The sequence below is a fragment of the Sphaerodactylus townsendi genome, linkage group LG15 (assembly GCF_021028975.2).
Source record: "Sphaerodactylus townsendi isolate TG3544 linkage group LG15, MPM_Stown_v2.3, whole genome shotgun sequence".
Taxonomy (NCBI): Eukaryota; Metazoa; Chordata; class Lepidosauria; order Squamata; family Sphaerodactylidae; genus Sphaerodactylus; species Sphaerodactylus townsendi.
In genome coordinates, this window is record NC_059439.1 from 24334902 (window position 1) to 24350362 (window position 15461).

Below are 15461 nucleotides of genomic sequence, written 5' to 3' on the forward strand. Positions count from 1 at the left end.
CTACATTCTTTTGTTATTTCTCTTGATTAACTGTTCCCTGTTGTTTAGCTCAGGCTTTAGAATAATGATATAGCATTTAGGGCAAAAAATGCACCCCAGTAAACCAGCACTGGAGGCGAGAATGGAGAAGATCTCCATGGCTACCATGGCTTTACCTTTGGTGCTCAAGTAAGCTGGCACAAAGGACAACCATACACTGCAAAAGACTAACATGCTGAAAGTTATAAATTTGGTTTCATTGAAACTGTCAGGCAACTTCCTGGCAAGAAAAGCCACCGTGAAGCTGATGGTGGCCAGAAAACCCATATAGCCCAGGACACAATAAAACATGGTAGCTGAGCCCTCATTGCATTTGAGTATAATCTTCCCATTCAGCGAATGCATGTCTCTTTCTGGGAATGGTGGGGAAGTGCTTAACCAAACACTACAAATACTTGCCTGAATAAAAGTACAGAAAACTATAAATGCATTTGCTATTCTTTTGTCTACCCATTTCCTCATGCTGGATCCTGGCTTGGTAGCCATAAAGGCCAGAACCACAGTGATGGTTTTTGCCAACACACTAGAAATGGCTACACAGAAGATAACGCCAAAAGCGGTTTGTCGGAGAACGCAGGTCACTTTTCCAGGCTGCCCAATGAAAAGCAAGGAGCAAAGGAAGCAAAGCTGGAGGGAGACGAGGAGAATGTAGGTGAGGCTCCGGTTGTTCGCTTTGACTATCGGAGTGTCCTGGTATTGCACAAAGATTGTAAAAACAATAACTGTGATTAGAAAGAAAGAAGTGGCCAGGAGAGCTAGGACAATCCCTAAAGGTTCTTTGTGAGAAAGGTAGTTTAGAATCTTGCGAATGCACTTATTGTGATCTACGTTGGCATGTAGCTCTTCTGGGCAGTTTACACAGGAATCCATATCTGAAGAAAGGAAAATTTGTTAAACATTCTAAAACAATAATGCAAATCACTGCCATCTGAATGCAAACCACTGCCATCATTGGCAGCAGCCCGTAAGAATTTCTCCATATGAGGTTCACATTTGAAACGAGTTCCTGAATTGCACTGAACTGGTAGCAGAGTTGGCTACCAGTTATAGGTCTGGTATAGGTCTCACACAGAACTTTCCAGATTACACTTTGGAACCTGAAAACAAGTTTTCACAGCACCTCTTCACCCCAAGAATAGATTGTACCAAATATTTGTATTAGTGCCCTGTAGCGTACAATGGTAAGCTGTAGTACTGCAATCAAATATCTGCTCACAACTTTAGTTTGATGTATCATCGAAGGCTTTCACGGCCGGAATCACTTGGGTGCTGTGTGTTTTCCGGGCTGTATGGCTGTGTTCTAGCAGCATTCTCTCCTGACGTTTCGCCTGCATCTGTGGCTGGCACCTTCATTGTGGATGCCAGCCACAGATGCAGGCAAAATGTCAGGAGAGAATGCTGCTAGAACACGGCCATACAGCCCGGAAACCACACAGCACACAAACTTTAGTTTGATTCCAGTGGAAGTCAATTTCTGGCAGCCAGCTCAAGCCTGACTCATCCTCTCAGGTCTAGGCACACCCTAAGGCAGTGGTGGTGAACCTATGGTATGGGTGCCAAAGGTGGCACTCACAGCCCTCTCTGTGGGCACGCGCGCACAGAGTTCATCATGTGGGGGGCGGAACATCACCCCCCCACACACACCTAGGCTGGCCTGGGCATGATCCTTTACCTGGGAGGAAGCTCAGTTGCTGGCAGTGGGGCTTGCTTCTGAGTAAACCCTTCTAGGGTCATGATTCACCCATTTGAAGCATTGCGCAGTTGCTTCACCAAGCGTACTCCCGAGTAACATGCGCCTCGGAGCCTACTGTTTTTTTCTAAACTAAAACCTCAGTATTCAGGTTAAATTGCCGTGTTGGCACTTTGTGATAAATAAGTGGGTTTTTGGTTGCCATTTGGTTGCCATTTGGGCACTCAGTCTCGAAAAGGTTCGCCATCACTGCCCCAAGGAGATCATGGTGGCAGTAGCGGCCCACAGGTGGAATGCATCAGTGAACAGACAATGGAGGGAGTGAATCATTAACATCACAGAGGGATGTTATGGAGGGAGTGAATCATTAACATCACAGAGGGACTGTCTACCTCAGGGGTAGGGAACCTGCGGCTCTCCAGATGTTCAGGAACTACAATTCCCATCAGCCTCTGTCAGCATGGCCAATTGGCCATGCTGGTAGGGGCTGATGGGAATTGTAGTTCCTGAACATCTGGAGAGCCGCAGGTTCCCTACCCCTGGTCTACCTGATACACAGACTATGTGACGTGATGTTGGATTATATGTTTTTTGTTCCACATTGAGTACTTATTAGCTTTAGGTAGCTTTAGATAGTGAGTTAGAGCTATTATATTTTACTGAGCTGTGTTAGGTTCAAGATAGATTGTTAGACTTAACTAGTGGTAGGATATTACATTCTTTGTATTTTTAGATTATTCATTAGGTTACGCTTCTTATTACAGCACAGTTTTAGATTGTTTAAATTTAGTTTTTTGTAGTTATTCTACTTTAGATTGTTTAAATTTAGTTTTTTGTAGTTATTCTACTTGAAAGAAAGCCACCATCATGATTTATTAATGTCATTTGTCATGAATTATATATGTAGTTTGGTTGAATTTTGATTAGATGATGTTATATTGTGGATTTGCTGTTTATAGTGCCATGTTCAGTGCTGTTTATAATGTTATGTTTTTGCAATGTTTAATATTGTTGTATAATATTATGGCGTTGCTATGATCCCATGGTTTTGTGATTATGATATTATGATACTATGTTTGTTGTTGCCATGTATATTGTGAATTAACTTGCTGTGCTGACGTTGTTATATTGTTACTGTGTAATGTCATGATGTTATGTTGATGATGGTTCGATTATCGATATTTGTTACTTGAAATACTGTTTGATACTTAGAGTTGTCCGGAAGCTCAGCAGGACTCGACAAGTAACGTGCCGCCATCTTCCTACTGTTTGATACTGCTGTTATATGTTATATTATTGATATATATTTTGTTGTGCGCTGCCCTGAGCCTTTCGGGGGAGGGTCGTATACAAGTGAAAGCTCTATTCTATTCTATAATGGCAAATCACCCTGTAAACAAAATCTACCTAGTCAGCGTTTTGATGTGACATCACCCCATAGGCACTAATGACCTGGTGCTTGCACAGCGGACTGCTTTTACCTTTGCCAACTATGATGTAGCATGGAATGTAATACATTTTGTTTTATACTATATCTTCTACCTTCATAGTTAGATATCATTCCTTCTGAGCATGAAAAACAATTGTAGCAGCAAAATTTCTCTCCTTCTTTCTGTTGCTTGATGTAGCCTGGCTGGCAGTGGTCATTGCACACAGAAAGGGGCAGTACCTGTCCATAAACAGAAAAGGTCATTGCATCCTACACTAAATCTAAACGATACCAACAGATTGCATAGAATGTACTTAATGAGTGATCTGCATAAACAGTAAGCATAAGAATGAACAGTAGCCCTGCTGGATCATACTAGACCACCATCTAGACCAGGGGTCTTCAAACTATGACCCTCCAGATGTTCATGGACTACAATTCCCATCAGCCCCTGCCAGCATGGCCAAGTGGTAGGGCTCATGGGAATTGTAGTCTATGAACATCTGGAGGGCCATAGTTTGAAGACCCCTGATCTAGACCACCATCCTGTCTCACATAGTAGCCAACTGGGTCCTCCAGAGGTCCAGCGACAGGGTGTAGAGGCTAAGGCCCCTTCCCAACAGCAAATGTGTAACAAGTTGCAGCCAGGGTTAAGGAATGCATTTTCCTGTTTCTGCGGTCACATTGATCCGTGCAAGCAGTGACTGGAGCCCACAGAAACAATTCAGGTCGCTGTTATGCCTTTGCATTTTTTTAAATTTACTTCCCACCAATGCATAGTTACGCAGGCATGCCCAAATGAACCTCCACAGCCATGTTGATGTCTCATGATTCGACTGTCTGCACCTGTGTAGGTACATGGATGTAACTCGCAAAATAAAAAAAGGAAAACGGAGGTGAATAAAGCACCTCCTGCCCGGCTGTTTGCTTGCGAGCGACTGCAACCCAGGATTTTTGAAAAGATTCAGTAGTAGTGTGATTCTCAAAAAACCCTGGTTCGACAGAAATAGCACTGGACAGACTCATTTTAGGTGCTGGATCTGTGTGAAGCCCCCCCCCCCCCCCCCCCCTGATTTTTTTACTGTCCTACACTCATGTTTATTGGCCTGTGTGGAACGAGCCTCTGATCTTTTCCTGATGTTTCCTCTTGGCACTTGTATACAGAGGTTTATTGTCTCTGAATATGAAGATTCCATTTAGTTAAAGCAGCTACTTGCCACTGATAGATCTATTTACCATGAATCTGTCTAATCTCTTTTTTTTTTATGCCTCTGGCCATTACCATATGCAATGGCAATGAAATCCACATTTCAAGCACTTGCTGCATAAAGGAGCATTTTCTTCTGTTTGCCTTGAATATGCTGCACATCGGCTTCTTTGCATACCTCAATGTCTAGTGTTTTGGGAGACTAAGAAAAAGATCTCTGTGTAAACTCTCTTCACTTTGTGCAAAATTTTATAAACCTCTGCTGTATTTCTCCCTTAGTGATCTCTTTTTGTAAACTGAAAAATCCCACACATTTTAGCCTTTTCTCATAGGAAAGTGTTCCGTCCCCTAAATCATCTTAGTTGTCTTCATCTGTACTCTGGCACTCAGGATTGAAACTTCAGCTGAACCATCCATGATGACTCCCAGGTCTCTTTCCTTTTCAGTCTTAGGAAGTTCAGTCTACATTGGCATATGTTTGAAGCTGGGTTTTTCTTTGTTCCAATGTGCATCACCTTAAACTGTTCCAATGTGCATCACCAACACTGAAATTAATTTGCTATGTTATTGCTGAACAGTGTGGTTCCGATTGAGTTCAAGTGAAGCCCTTTTATTTTGGACAGGTTTGACATGTCCCATGAAGTCCCCCAGTGCCTAACAAATGTAAAACCTTCTGTTTGGCATCACTTTGGCATCTATGCATGGAAAGCATAGTGAGATCTGCATCTAACAGGTTACCTCTAATGGCTACCTTCATTTGATCAATATTGGAATAGGATAAGAGACACCCAAGTTCTTGCCCCCATCTGCAAAGCAATTTACAGGATTACCTTTGTCCTGACTTTGTCTCCCAACCTAACTTGAAATGCCTAATACTGGTTTTTCCTCTTTTATTTTACAGAATCACACTGTCTAATCTGTTACCTGATTAAAGCTTCTATGCCATACGATCTGATCATCATTAAGGATTAATTCTTGGCCTTGAGGTGCCCGAGGGTCCAGTCTTCCAACTTTTACTCTTACAAAAGAGCCATTTAAGAAAGTGACCCAGTTTGTTACATCAAAACTTGTGAGTAATGCTCCATTTTCATCAAAATGTACAATGTCTCCAGCTGTGTTGTTGAATGATATACTTCTGAGGAAGCGATGGAGCTAGATAGTAAGAAAAAGTAATTAAAAAGGTGACAGTTGAAAGAGTTGCAACGAACCTCGAAGCATCTTGATTTTTCATGATTAGTATTGTTATTGTCCCAGAGTAAATATTATTCTACTTAAGCTGTGCCATTTCCCTCCTTTTGACTTTTAATACTGAAAAATGCTAGCAAAATCCTAATATATCACAATGACACTCTTTATCCAAACACATTTATAAAGCAGACGGTTGAGCATACTTTGTGGAACTATTAAGCTCCGGCCGCATACATACTGCAGAAATGTTCAGATCTCATCTGTTACATAATGTTTTTAGTTAATGTATCAATAGTGTCCTAATGTCTATGGCCCTTTCCGTACGGGCCAAAAACGGCGGCCTGGGGACGGCAAAAACGCCGCCCCCAGGCCTCCATTCGCACAGGCGGCGCTGCTGAAATGCAGCAGCGCCGACCTGGCTCCCCTTCCCCTCCCTCAGGGTGGCGTCAGGCCGTCCTCAAAAACACCCCTTTAAAGGGGTGTTTTTGAGAAAACAGCGTGTTCCCTGCGGCGCGGTGCGAACAGCACCGCCGGGAACACGCTGTTTCCCCCGTCCCTCTCTTACTTGCCTCGTCGCCGTCGTCGCCCTGCTGTCTTCCTAAGCCCCGCCCACGCTGTCCTCCGACCCCTGGAGGTCGGAGGGCAGCGTGGGCGGGGCTTAGGAAGACAGCAGGGCGACGACGGCGACGAGGCAAGTAAGAGAGGGACGGGGAAGAGGCGGCTCCATGCGGAGCCGCCTCTCCTGCGCCGGCCTCTGCTGGGGCCGCTCGCACGCTTGCGTGCGAACGGCCTCCACCCCCACGCCGGCAGAATTCTTGCCGGCGTGAGGGCGCCCGGAGGCCTGTGCGGAAAGGGCCTATGTTTTTGTGATCATATGTGTCACATTATATTTCTTTTCACATGTGTTGTTCTTTCAGAGCAGTCAGATGAAGATGGCCATTCTTGTGTTTGGGGTTTGCCATGCCATATTCATCATCAGTGATATACCGCAGTATGATATTTGACAGTAGGAGAGTTCTTTCTTCCTGAGATTTGATTAGTATTTTAGTACACGGCAACTGTCAGTAAAATATGGGAGTTCCTCAAGGTTGGACAAAATATTTGAAAGAGAAGTGATTAAAATGATTTTATCTTGAGCACTATTCCCATGTACTTAAGGAACTGGAATTTACCTATTGCAAATCCATTAGCTGCATCTAGCAACACAACTGAAATGTTTCAAATCTTTGTCTAACCTTTCTTTGGTCCAACTCCAATAGCAACATGTGCTTGAAGCTGTCGTAACAGAAAGGCGTCAAAACGATTGAGGATGACATCCCACATCCATTGTATATTTTATCCTTTCTCAGCAAAACTTCATGGAAAAGCCTATAGAATCCTAAGAATAGTTGCCACTTTCAAAACTTATCGCCTTCACTGGTCTGCCCATGATGTAAGTCTGCTTATGATTGGATTGTATGTATAATGGATTCCCAGCTTTAAAAAGAGAGGGAGTCAACAGATGTAATTACCTGCCAGGGCTGAACGCTGTGAATTTCCTGCTTCTCACCTTCTTCTAGCCTTTTGTATTTGGATCTGGACATGTACATGGTGTGCAAAGCATGTGCTACGGCATAGGCAGCATTGTAGACGTTATAGCTGTGATCAAACATGTCCGTTTCAAAGAAAATTCCAGGGATGCTCTCCAGTTTCTCCTCCCCTGTGCAACGTTCTCTGTATTCGGTTGGGGGTTCTGAAAAGTCCAATGAACACCCGAATGCCTTTTCCCAAAATTCTTGGATAAAATGATCTCCTTTGGCCCAGAAAGGTCTTATGTTCTGAAGGAATTTTGGAAAACCGGGCGGCTGATGAGAGTGAAGTGTATAAGACAATGCACCATGGAAAGTTTGTATATCCCAGTCCATTTGATATGATATTGATTCAAAATTCCACTGAGATGTGACGAACCAAACTTTACCCAGTGGTTGAAATGAGCCGCTTTCTGCGGCTGAAAGCAACAGTCTCGTAAGGTGCAGGGCTAAAGGATCTCCATGGGCAAAATATACGTTGGCTTTGCTCTCCAGGAGAATAGGAAGTTGTTTTTGTATTTCCAGCACCATCGCGAACATTTCTTCCTCATACTTTTTCTTCCCTGTTCTAAATATGAATGCATAACATATTCCATTCTCTGAAAGCAAAGGAATCACTGCCTGCAAAAACCTGTTCCCGTTGTCATCATCCATTGCCACAAGTCCAACCCATGACCACCTGAAATGCTGAAATAAACGAACTGCTCCCATGTACTCATAAGCTGCATTCGGCACCATCTGATAAATAGAAGGGAATTGTATTTTGTCACTCTGCTCCGGAGAAAACGTCCCAAAAGTCAGCTGAAAGAAAAGAGGTAGGGTTACCACCGAATCATAGTTTTTTTGTGCCCAAGGTGTGAAATCACCAAACCCACCCCTTGTATGTTGTTTACCTGTGGGATGTTGTATGTGTGTAATATGGTGGCCACATTGGCAGATGTTTCAGTGCAACACCCTCCAATGACAGATATGAGATGATTTTGGCTGTCACATTTGAAATTGGGGAGGAATGGCATGGACAAGAGGTTCAGAGTAGCTTTATAGTTCAACTGTGCCCTATAGTAACCGGTGAGGACATGAATACCCAGAGTAAGGTTGGGTAAGAGGTTGGGATTGCCATTGATCTCTTTGATAGCAAATGCCAAAGCCAAGAGATATTGATAGTGCTTTGGAATTGACCTGCAATAAGAATGTGACAAAATTTAAGAATGCAACGCCAAGGTCTCTTGGATCATTAATTCTCACAAAACTTTATTGGCATATCCTGGGCTATTTTTTTTCTGTTGAACATTCGTCACATTAGCAAACAACTTCTTCATGTTGAGATGTGCTAAAAGATATTTAATGATACTTAGCAATACTGAGAGCAACTATTTCTTGTGATGGGCAACCTTCTCCTGCCTTCATTGTTTAGTTTCTAGACTGATGCACAAGCGTATGGCAATAAACAAGTAAAAGGTCCCCTGTTATTGTGGATTTTAGTTGGTTCATTATATTGAATAAGAACAGGGTGTTCACAAATGTGCAGAATGTGCCCTGGTATTTGTGTTTAGATTAAGTTTCAGAAAGACCTGGCCCCATGTCACAAAGATGAAATGTTAAGATTCTACACAATTGAGGAACTCCATGAATGATCTTGACTTTGGGAAAGCCATTTTTTAATTCACTAATTCGCCATACCTCTTCAACTAACATCTGAATCAATTCCTGGTTGGTTTGTTTGTTTTTAAAAATTGCATTCGATGGACCTGAAGAAACTGTTAGCCATTTATAATAAGTGGAAGACATAATTGCCTTTCACACAGAAACCAATTCAGTTTGCATATGATTGATAACAGGTTTGATGAATGATGCTCTTGAGGTCTGACAGAGGTTTTGAAAGCTGACATGTGCTATTATACTTGGAGGCCAATTGGATTAACTTTCACCGTCAGACCCATGGTTAAATCCAGCCAATTTTTTGTAAGATCATACACAATGCCCCTTCTTACTGAAGCCCATCACACATGGTTTCTATCCATGGTTCTATTCACACATGGTTCCTACAGTCCTTACCATAGCCTTCTTAGAAGTCAAAGGATGCTCCCTTCTCCATTGTGCCCCAGTGGAAAAGCTGGCTGCATCCAATCCAGTCTCTTTTAATATCAGCAAATTTTAAGGACAGATCAAGGAAGATTTCATTTTCTTTGTTACTTATATGATACTGAACACAGAAATTAACCATATTGTTCAATATGCATTTCTAACTTGTGTCCTTGCCTGCATTTCTCATATGGATTTTTTCTGTTTTTCCTTTCTACTAATTTATTTTAATTTGTTAATCAATGTATCAATCACTCATTAAATTATTGTTTTAACTAAGTTACTGTTTTAACTGCATGTATCTCTGCATTGTTATAGCCAATGGCTCAAACAATAAATACTTGACTGACTGACTGACACTCATTATGGTCATATAGCTGCAGAATACATTTAAATAGAGAAACTGATAATTTGGTAAACATGGGAACATGCTATGGACAGTAGATATTCCTTCTTTTTTCAACTTTTTTTTTGTAAATGCATGAATTAAACATTCAAGATAGGTTGTGAGTTGGCTTAAAATGAAGCTCCTTTGAAAATTTAGATACCTTTAATTAAGCAGAGAAATAGCAGAAGTGAGAGCTTTTAAGGAAAGCACAAAAATGTAACGATAGAGGTTTATGGGAGGAGATGAAGGCAAAAGGTGGATGAGAATGAAATGCTGAATGAATAAATATGATACATCAAAAAACAAAGGACAATGAAGAAGGAGGAGAAGAAGAGTTTGGTTCTATATCCCACCTTTCCCTCCTGTAAGGATACCCAAAGTGGCTTTCAAGCTCCTTTCCCTTCCCCTCCCTTGTGAGGGAGGTGGGATTGAGAGAGTTCCGAAGAACTGTGAGTAGCACAAGGTCACCCAGCAGGAATGTAGGAGTATGGAAACACATCTGGTTCACCAGATAGGCCTCTATCACTCAGGTGGAGGAGTGGGGAATCAAAAGTGGATCTCCCGATTAGCATCCACCTGCTGTTAAACACCACACCTTGCTGGCACTCAGACTAACATGTAGTTCTGTTACTGAGGCACCATGGACATTTCCACTTCAGCTTGACTTGTGCAGAAAAGCATCTGGATAAATTGTGCCCAGTAATACATCAAAAAAGGCAGAATCACAAGGTTACTAAGCACCCCTGTTTTTCAGAATGCAACATTTCACTCTGAAAATGAATGCTGCATGGCTGCTCTCCTTCACTACTTCCTGTCAGAACATCACACACAAAGAAAGTCATTTCTTACATGGATTTATCGGTCTGCTGCCATCTTGGTAATCCCATGAAATAGAGTGTTATGGGGAAAAAGGTGAAATATGGTAATCCCATCAGTGATAAGGCACACGTGTGATAAACTTTATGAGGAAATGGAAGAGTATTTTTAGGTCTTATGCAACTCACAGTATTTGCCTGGCGTATAGTTTGGCCAGGCAATGGGCGTAAGAAGACCAACTCTGTTATCAGTATCAACTCAAATAGCCCTGCCTTACAGCTAGCGAAAATGCCTCTTTCCCCACCTCTTCAGCATGCTTGAACAATGTTCTCCCTCTATGAACTCACATTCTCCTATCAGGAGCAAATGCCGATGGGTATTTTTTTTTTAAAGGAAATGCGTTCTATCACTTTGCAATTAAAAATATCTACACTTTGGATCCAGGGTAATGTGCATTTTCAATCAGATGTTGCTTTTTAAAATGAACTTGCAAGACAATGGGTGATAATGGAGGAAGCAGAAAGACGACTGGTGTGCAGGTCTTTGTGAAACATCCCTGTAAAAGAACTCCCGGTTGTGTGTGTTTGGCCCCTTCTGCACACGCAAAATAATGCGTTTTCAAACCACTTTCACAACTGTTTGCAAGTGGATTTTGCCATTCCGCACAGCTTCAAAGAACACTGAAAGCAGTTTGAAAGTGCATTATTCTGCATGTGCGGAATGAGCCTTTGTCTTTGAAAGACAGACAAAACAAAGAGTAAAAAAAATGGAAAGACTCTGTGTTATTTAATACCTCTCTTATTAAAGAGCAACTGAATTCCTTCATTACTTAATGATTTGTTTGGACATGGAATTGTCAGAACACAAAATATAAAAAAAAGGTAATTCCTTACATGGGTTCATTAATCAACTCCTGTCCTGGGAGTTTGTTGAATGAGGGAGCGTCTTGGAGGATGAAGATATGAGAGGTCATCCCACCAATGACAAGGTCACCTGGCTGATAGAATTCATGATGGATAGGAAAAGGGTCTTCAGGTCTCGTGCACTGCATAGCCTGGGTCTTGCACACGGAGCGACAAAGCAGCAGGAAGAGCAAAAACAAAATCAGCATCATGTCTTAACAGTTAACATTGGGTCCCATTTGGTAACTGTTTGTTTGCGAGACTGTCTTAAGAACGCCGTGCATCTAGAAGAAGGAGAAGAAGAAGAGTTTGGATTTATATTCCCGCTTTCTCTCCTGTAGGAGACTCAAAGGGGCTGACAATCTCCTTGCCCTTTCCCACTCATAACAAACACCCTGTGAGGTAGGTGGGCTGAGAGATCTTCGAGAAGCTGTGACTAGCCCAAGGTCACCCAGCTGGCGTGTGTGGGAGCGCACAGGCTAATCTGAATTCCCCAGATAAGCCTCCACAACTCAGGCAGCAGAGTGGAGAATCAAACCCGGTTCCTCCAGATTAGATGCACGAGCTCTTAACCTCCTACGCCACTGCTGCTCCCATGAATTCCCATGAATCTATGAATTAATGTTCTCGTTTCTGAAAGAATAGGCTAGTTGTCAAAGCCCACTGTAAGCTTTGTCTGATAAAATGTGACTTAATGTTTGATGCCAATATGTAGGGGGTTAAATGAGAATTCTCTATTAGATTTTGTTTTTTAAAAGTTAGTGAGAAAGAAGAAAGGAATCTATACTAAGGAAGGGTTTGTGGAGGGTGAGGATTATTTGTGTGGTAGTATTAATTAATTTAGATGTTTTATATTGGGTTTTTTTACTCTTAACATGTAGACGTAGTGAGTTATTAGGGAAAAAGAAGGAACCGGTTTCACAGTTATTAAGACATATGCATTTTTGTATTAAATTGGAGTAGGAATGAGGAACCCAATTCTAAAAAGCGAAGGAAATTATTTTTGCGCAAAAGACCTACAAAGCCCTGCTGATCCCTGAACCTCAAAAACAAAAACGGGTAGGGTTTTTATAGCATCTTGCAGATGCAGATATTACCGATGCTCTTGGAAAACCGCTGCATAGTGGAGAAAAACAGTAATTGTGACAATTATAGGGGAGAACTTTGACTTCTCCATAGGTTGATGTTTGATGTGGCAGGTGATTAAAGAACTTTTTTTTCCACTGGCCACAACTTGTTTGGTTGATTACAGACAAAAGGAACAAGGGGCAAAGCAGAGAGGACAGATTCTGTCATTGGGCAGCACACTTGTTGAACCCAATGCAAGAAGTCAGTGATAGCTGTTGGGGTGCTGGCCACTAAATGGAGCTTCACTTATTGCCTGGAGGCTCTGCCTCTCCCCACAAAAATATTAGTCCCCATACACAACCTGCCAAAGAGCATGGATCCTTCTGCCCCTGAGCTTATAACCAATTGGAATATGCTGCCACAGGAGGTGGTGATGGCCACTAACTTGGATAAGTTTAAAAGGGGCTTGGACAGATTTATGGAGGAGAAGTCGATTAATGGCTACCAATCTTGATCCTCTTTGATCTGAGATTGCAAATGCCTTAACAGTCCAGGTGCTCAGGAGCAACAGCCGCAGAAGGCCATTGCTTTCACATCCTGCATGTGAGCTCCCAAAGGCACCTGGTGGGCCACTGCGAGTAGCAGAGAGCTGGACTAGATGGACTCTGGTCTGATCCAGCTGGCTTGTTCTTATGTTCTTCTTCTTCTTCTTAATTGCACAGTGCTTGTCAATTGCTGTGAAGCCAGCTGTCCATGCCCCATTCAGACAGGTGCACACCATGTTGTTGATAAAAGAAGCCAGCCAAAAGAAGATATCTGAGTGTGGGGCAGCCCTTCCACCCAGGGTCCAAATGCACAGCACCCATGGTCATCTGTGAAGGAACTCAGAGCCATTTCCATCCCATGGTTAGCATGAAAGCCACACTGAAATATGTCCAAGACAGACGCATTCTCCCGAAAGCTGAAGCTGTTCCGCAGGCACACTCTCAACTACCTAACCCACATTAAAAAGATGGGACACTGGGCAGTAGCTGGAAAGATGTGTAGGATCCAAAGAGGGCCTTTTCAAGAGTAGGCTCACTACAGCATCTTTCAAAACCTCAGGGAAAGTCCCTGTACTTCAGGACAGGTGGATCACATTCCCAAAGGGAGTCCCAAATGACCCATTTGAGAAACACTGGACTGAAAAATAAAAAAGAAGGCATTAAAATCTTAGCTTTTACAAACTCCCACCATCTACAGTTAAACATATCTGGCATTAAGTGACATGAAAGACTTCTTCTTGAAACCTTATAGAATTTCTGCCAGTCTGAGGATAAAACACTGATTTTGAGGAACCAAGAGCCTGATACAATATAAGGCATTTTTGTGTATGTTCGTATGCCCCACAGCAGAGTTTTCAAATGAAACCAAACTTTTCAGTTTAACATCTCTCCAGAGTTCCTCAGGCCAAAGCAGGTGTGCCACTTCACCAATCACAACCTGCTTTCGTATTTCTGGAGTTCTGGATTTAAGACCAAGTTATATAATTTGAGCAACGTAATCCTCAAAGAGAAAGCTCTTATATGGACTACGACGCCTTGTACAAAATGTATAAGTTACCTTGGGCGGGTTGTTATACAAAAAGAAGCATACACGGGAGTCAGAAGAAAGACAAATAGAAAATAATGCATTTATTTCAGTAGCAAGAGTGACTAGTTGTTATTCTTCAACCCCTCTTCAGAATTTAATGTCAGGAAGAAACAGATAGCTGGGTTGTTATTTGTTTTTATTTATTTATTTATTTATTTATTTATTTATTCATTCATTCATTCATTTATTTCCCATTTATACTCCGCCCTCCTCTACAGGGCTCAAGGCGGCAAACAATAAAAACAGCCATAAAAACATTTCATACATAAAATCAGTAAAAAAACAGCCACAGACAGTGATGTCCCTCCCTCCTCACCGTATCCATGGAAGGCCAATGACAGTAACAGTCAAGTCAGTTCGGCGGGCCAGATGGGAATACCTGGCAGAAAACTTCCATTTTACAGGCCCTGCAGAAACAGTTTAGGTCTTGCAGGGCCCTGATCTCACTCAGGAGCTTCTTCCACCAGATAGGGGCGAGGGCCATAAAAGCCCTGGCCTTCATGGTAACCAGCTATATATCTGGTGGGGCAGAGACCTCCACCGAATTCCCCTGTGATGAGTAGAGGGACCTAGTGGGGCAGTACGGGGAGATGCAATCCCGCAGGAATGCAGGTCCAAGACCACTCACAGCCTTAACAACAGAACCTTGAATATGATCCAGCACTCGATTGACAGATAGTTAGAGTATATATTTTCAATCAGCACCTTTCAGAGTTTCAGACTTGTTCTTTAAGCACGCATGGACTTTTGACTGTCATCGATTTTTGAGAAGAAAAGTATCCAAACCCTGCCTACCTACCAAACATTTGAAATCCTAAGTGGACTTCTTGGCTAATCAGGACCTTCTAAGCTCTTTCCCTCCAAATCACACTTGTCAAAACCCTTTCGCACACGCAAAATAATGTGTTTTCAAACCACTTTCACAACTGTTTGCAAGTGGATTTTGTCATTCCGCACAGCTTCAAAGAGCACTGAAAGCAGTTTGAAAGTGCATTATTCTGCATGTGCGGAATGAGCCTGAGTTTCTCTTCTAACATTACAAAGGTAAACCCTCCACTTTCTGTAATAGATGCAAGGACAATTTTTTTAAAAACTACCTTCGTTTGTTTTGTGAGGACTTTTATACAGTTTGGCAAATTGACAAATATCCAGAGAAATAGCCAGATGCACTTTCATATGGATTACTAAACCCTATAAACTCTTCATCTAGAGGAAAACTTTCCCTGATAATGAAGATTATCATTGAAATTTCCTTTCTTCTGCTTTGTTGAATGTATCCTTCCACCAAGTTGCTGAAAAAAAATTCCAATTGGTGACTGTGGACACTAAGGGAGAAATAAGAGGTCATATACCCTTCACAGTCATCCATATTTAGTCCAGATATTGGTTTCAAGAACATAAATGGCTGAGATTTTCATGCTTTCCTAATTATCTGCTCCCTCTTGTTCAGTT

The 15461-nt window shown here is 42.2% G+C and overlaps 1 protein-coding gene across 1 annotated transcript in view; it reads right to left on the reverse strand.

Annotated features, from left to right (window-relative positions):
- Window positions 1–15461, reverse strand: part of LOC125444239 (vomeronasal type-2 receptor 26-like) — a 42110-nt gene continuing 26649 nt past the window's right edge. The window contains exon 7 of the mRNA XM_048516672.1: window positions 1–911. Within this exon, the coding sequence (XP_048372629.1) occupies window positions 1–911 (911 nt within the window). The remainder of the gene's footprint in view (window positions 912–15461) is intronic.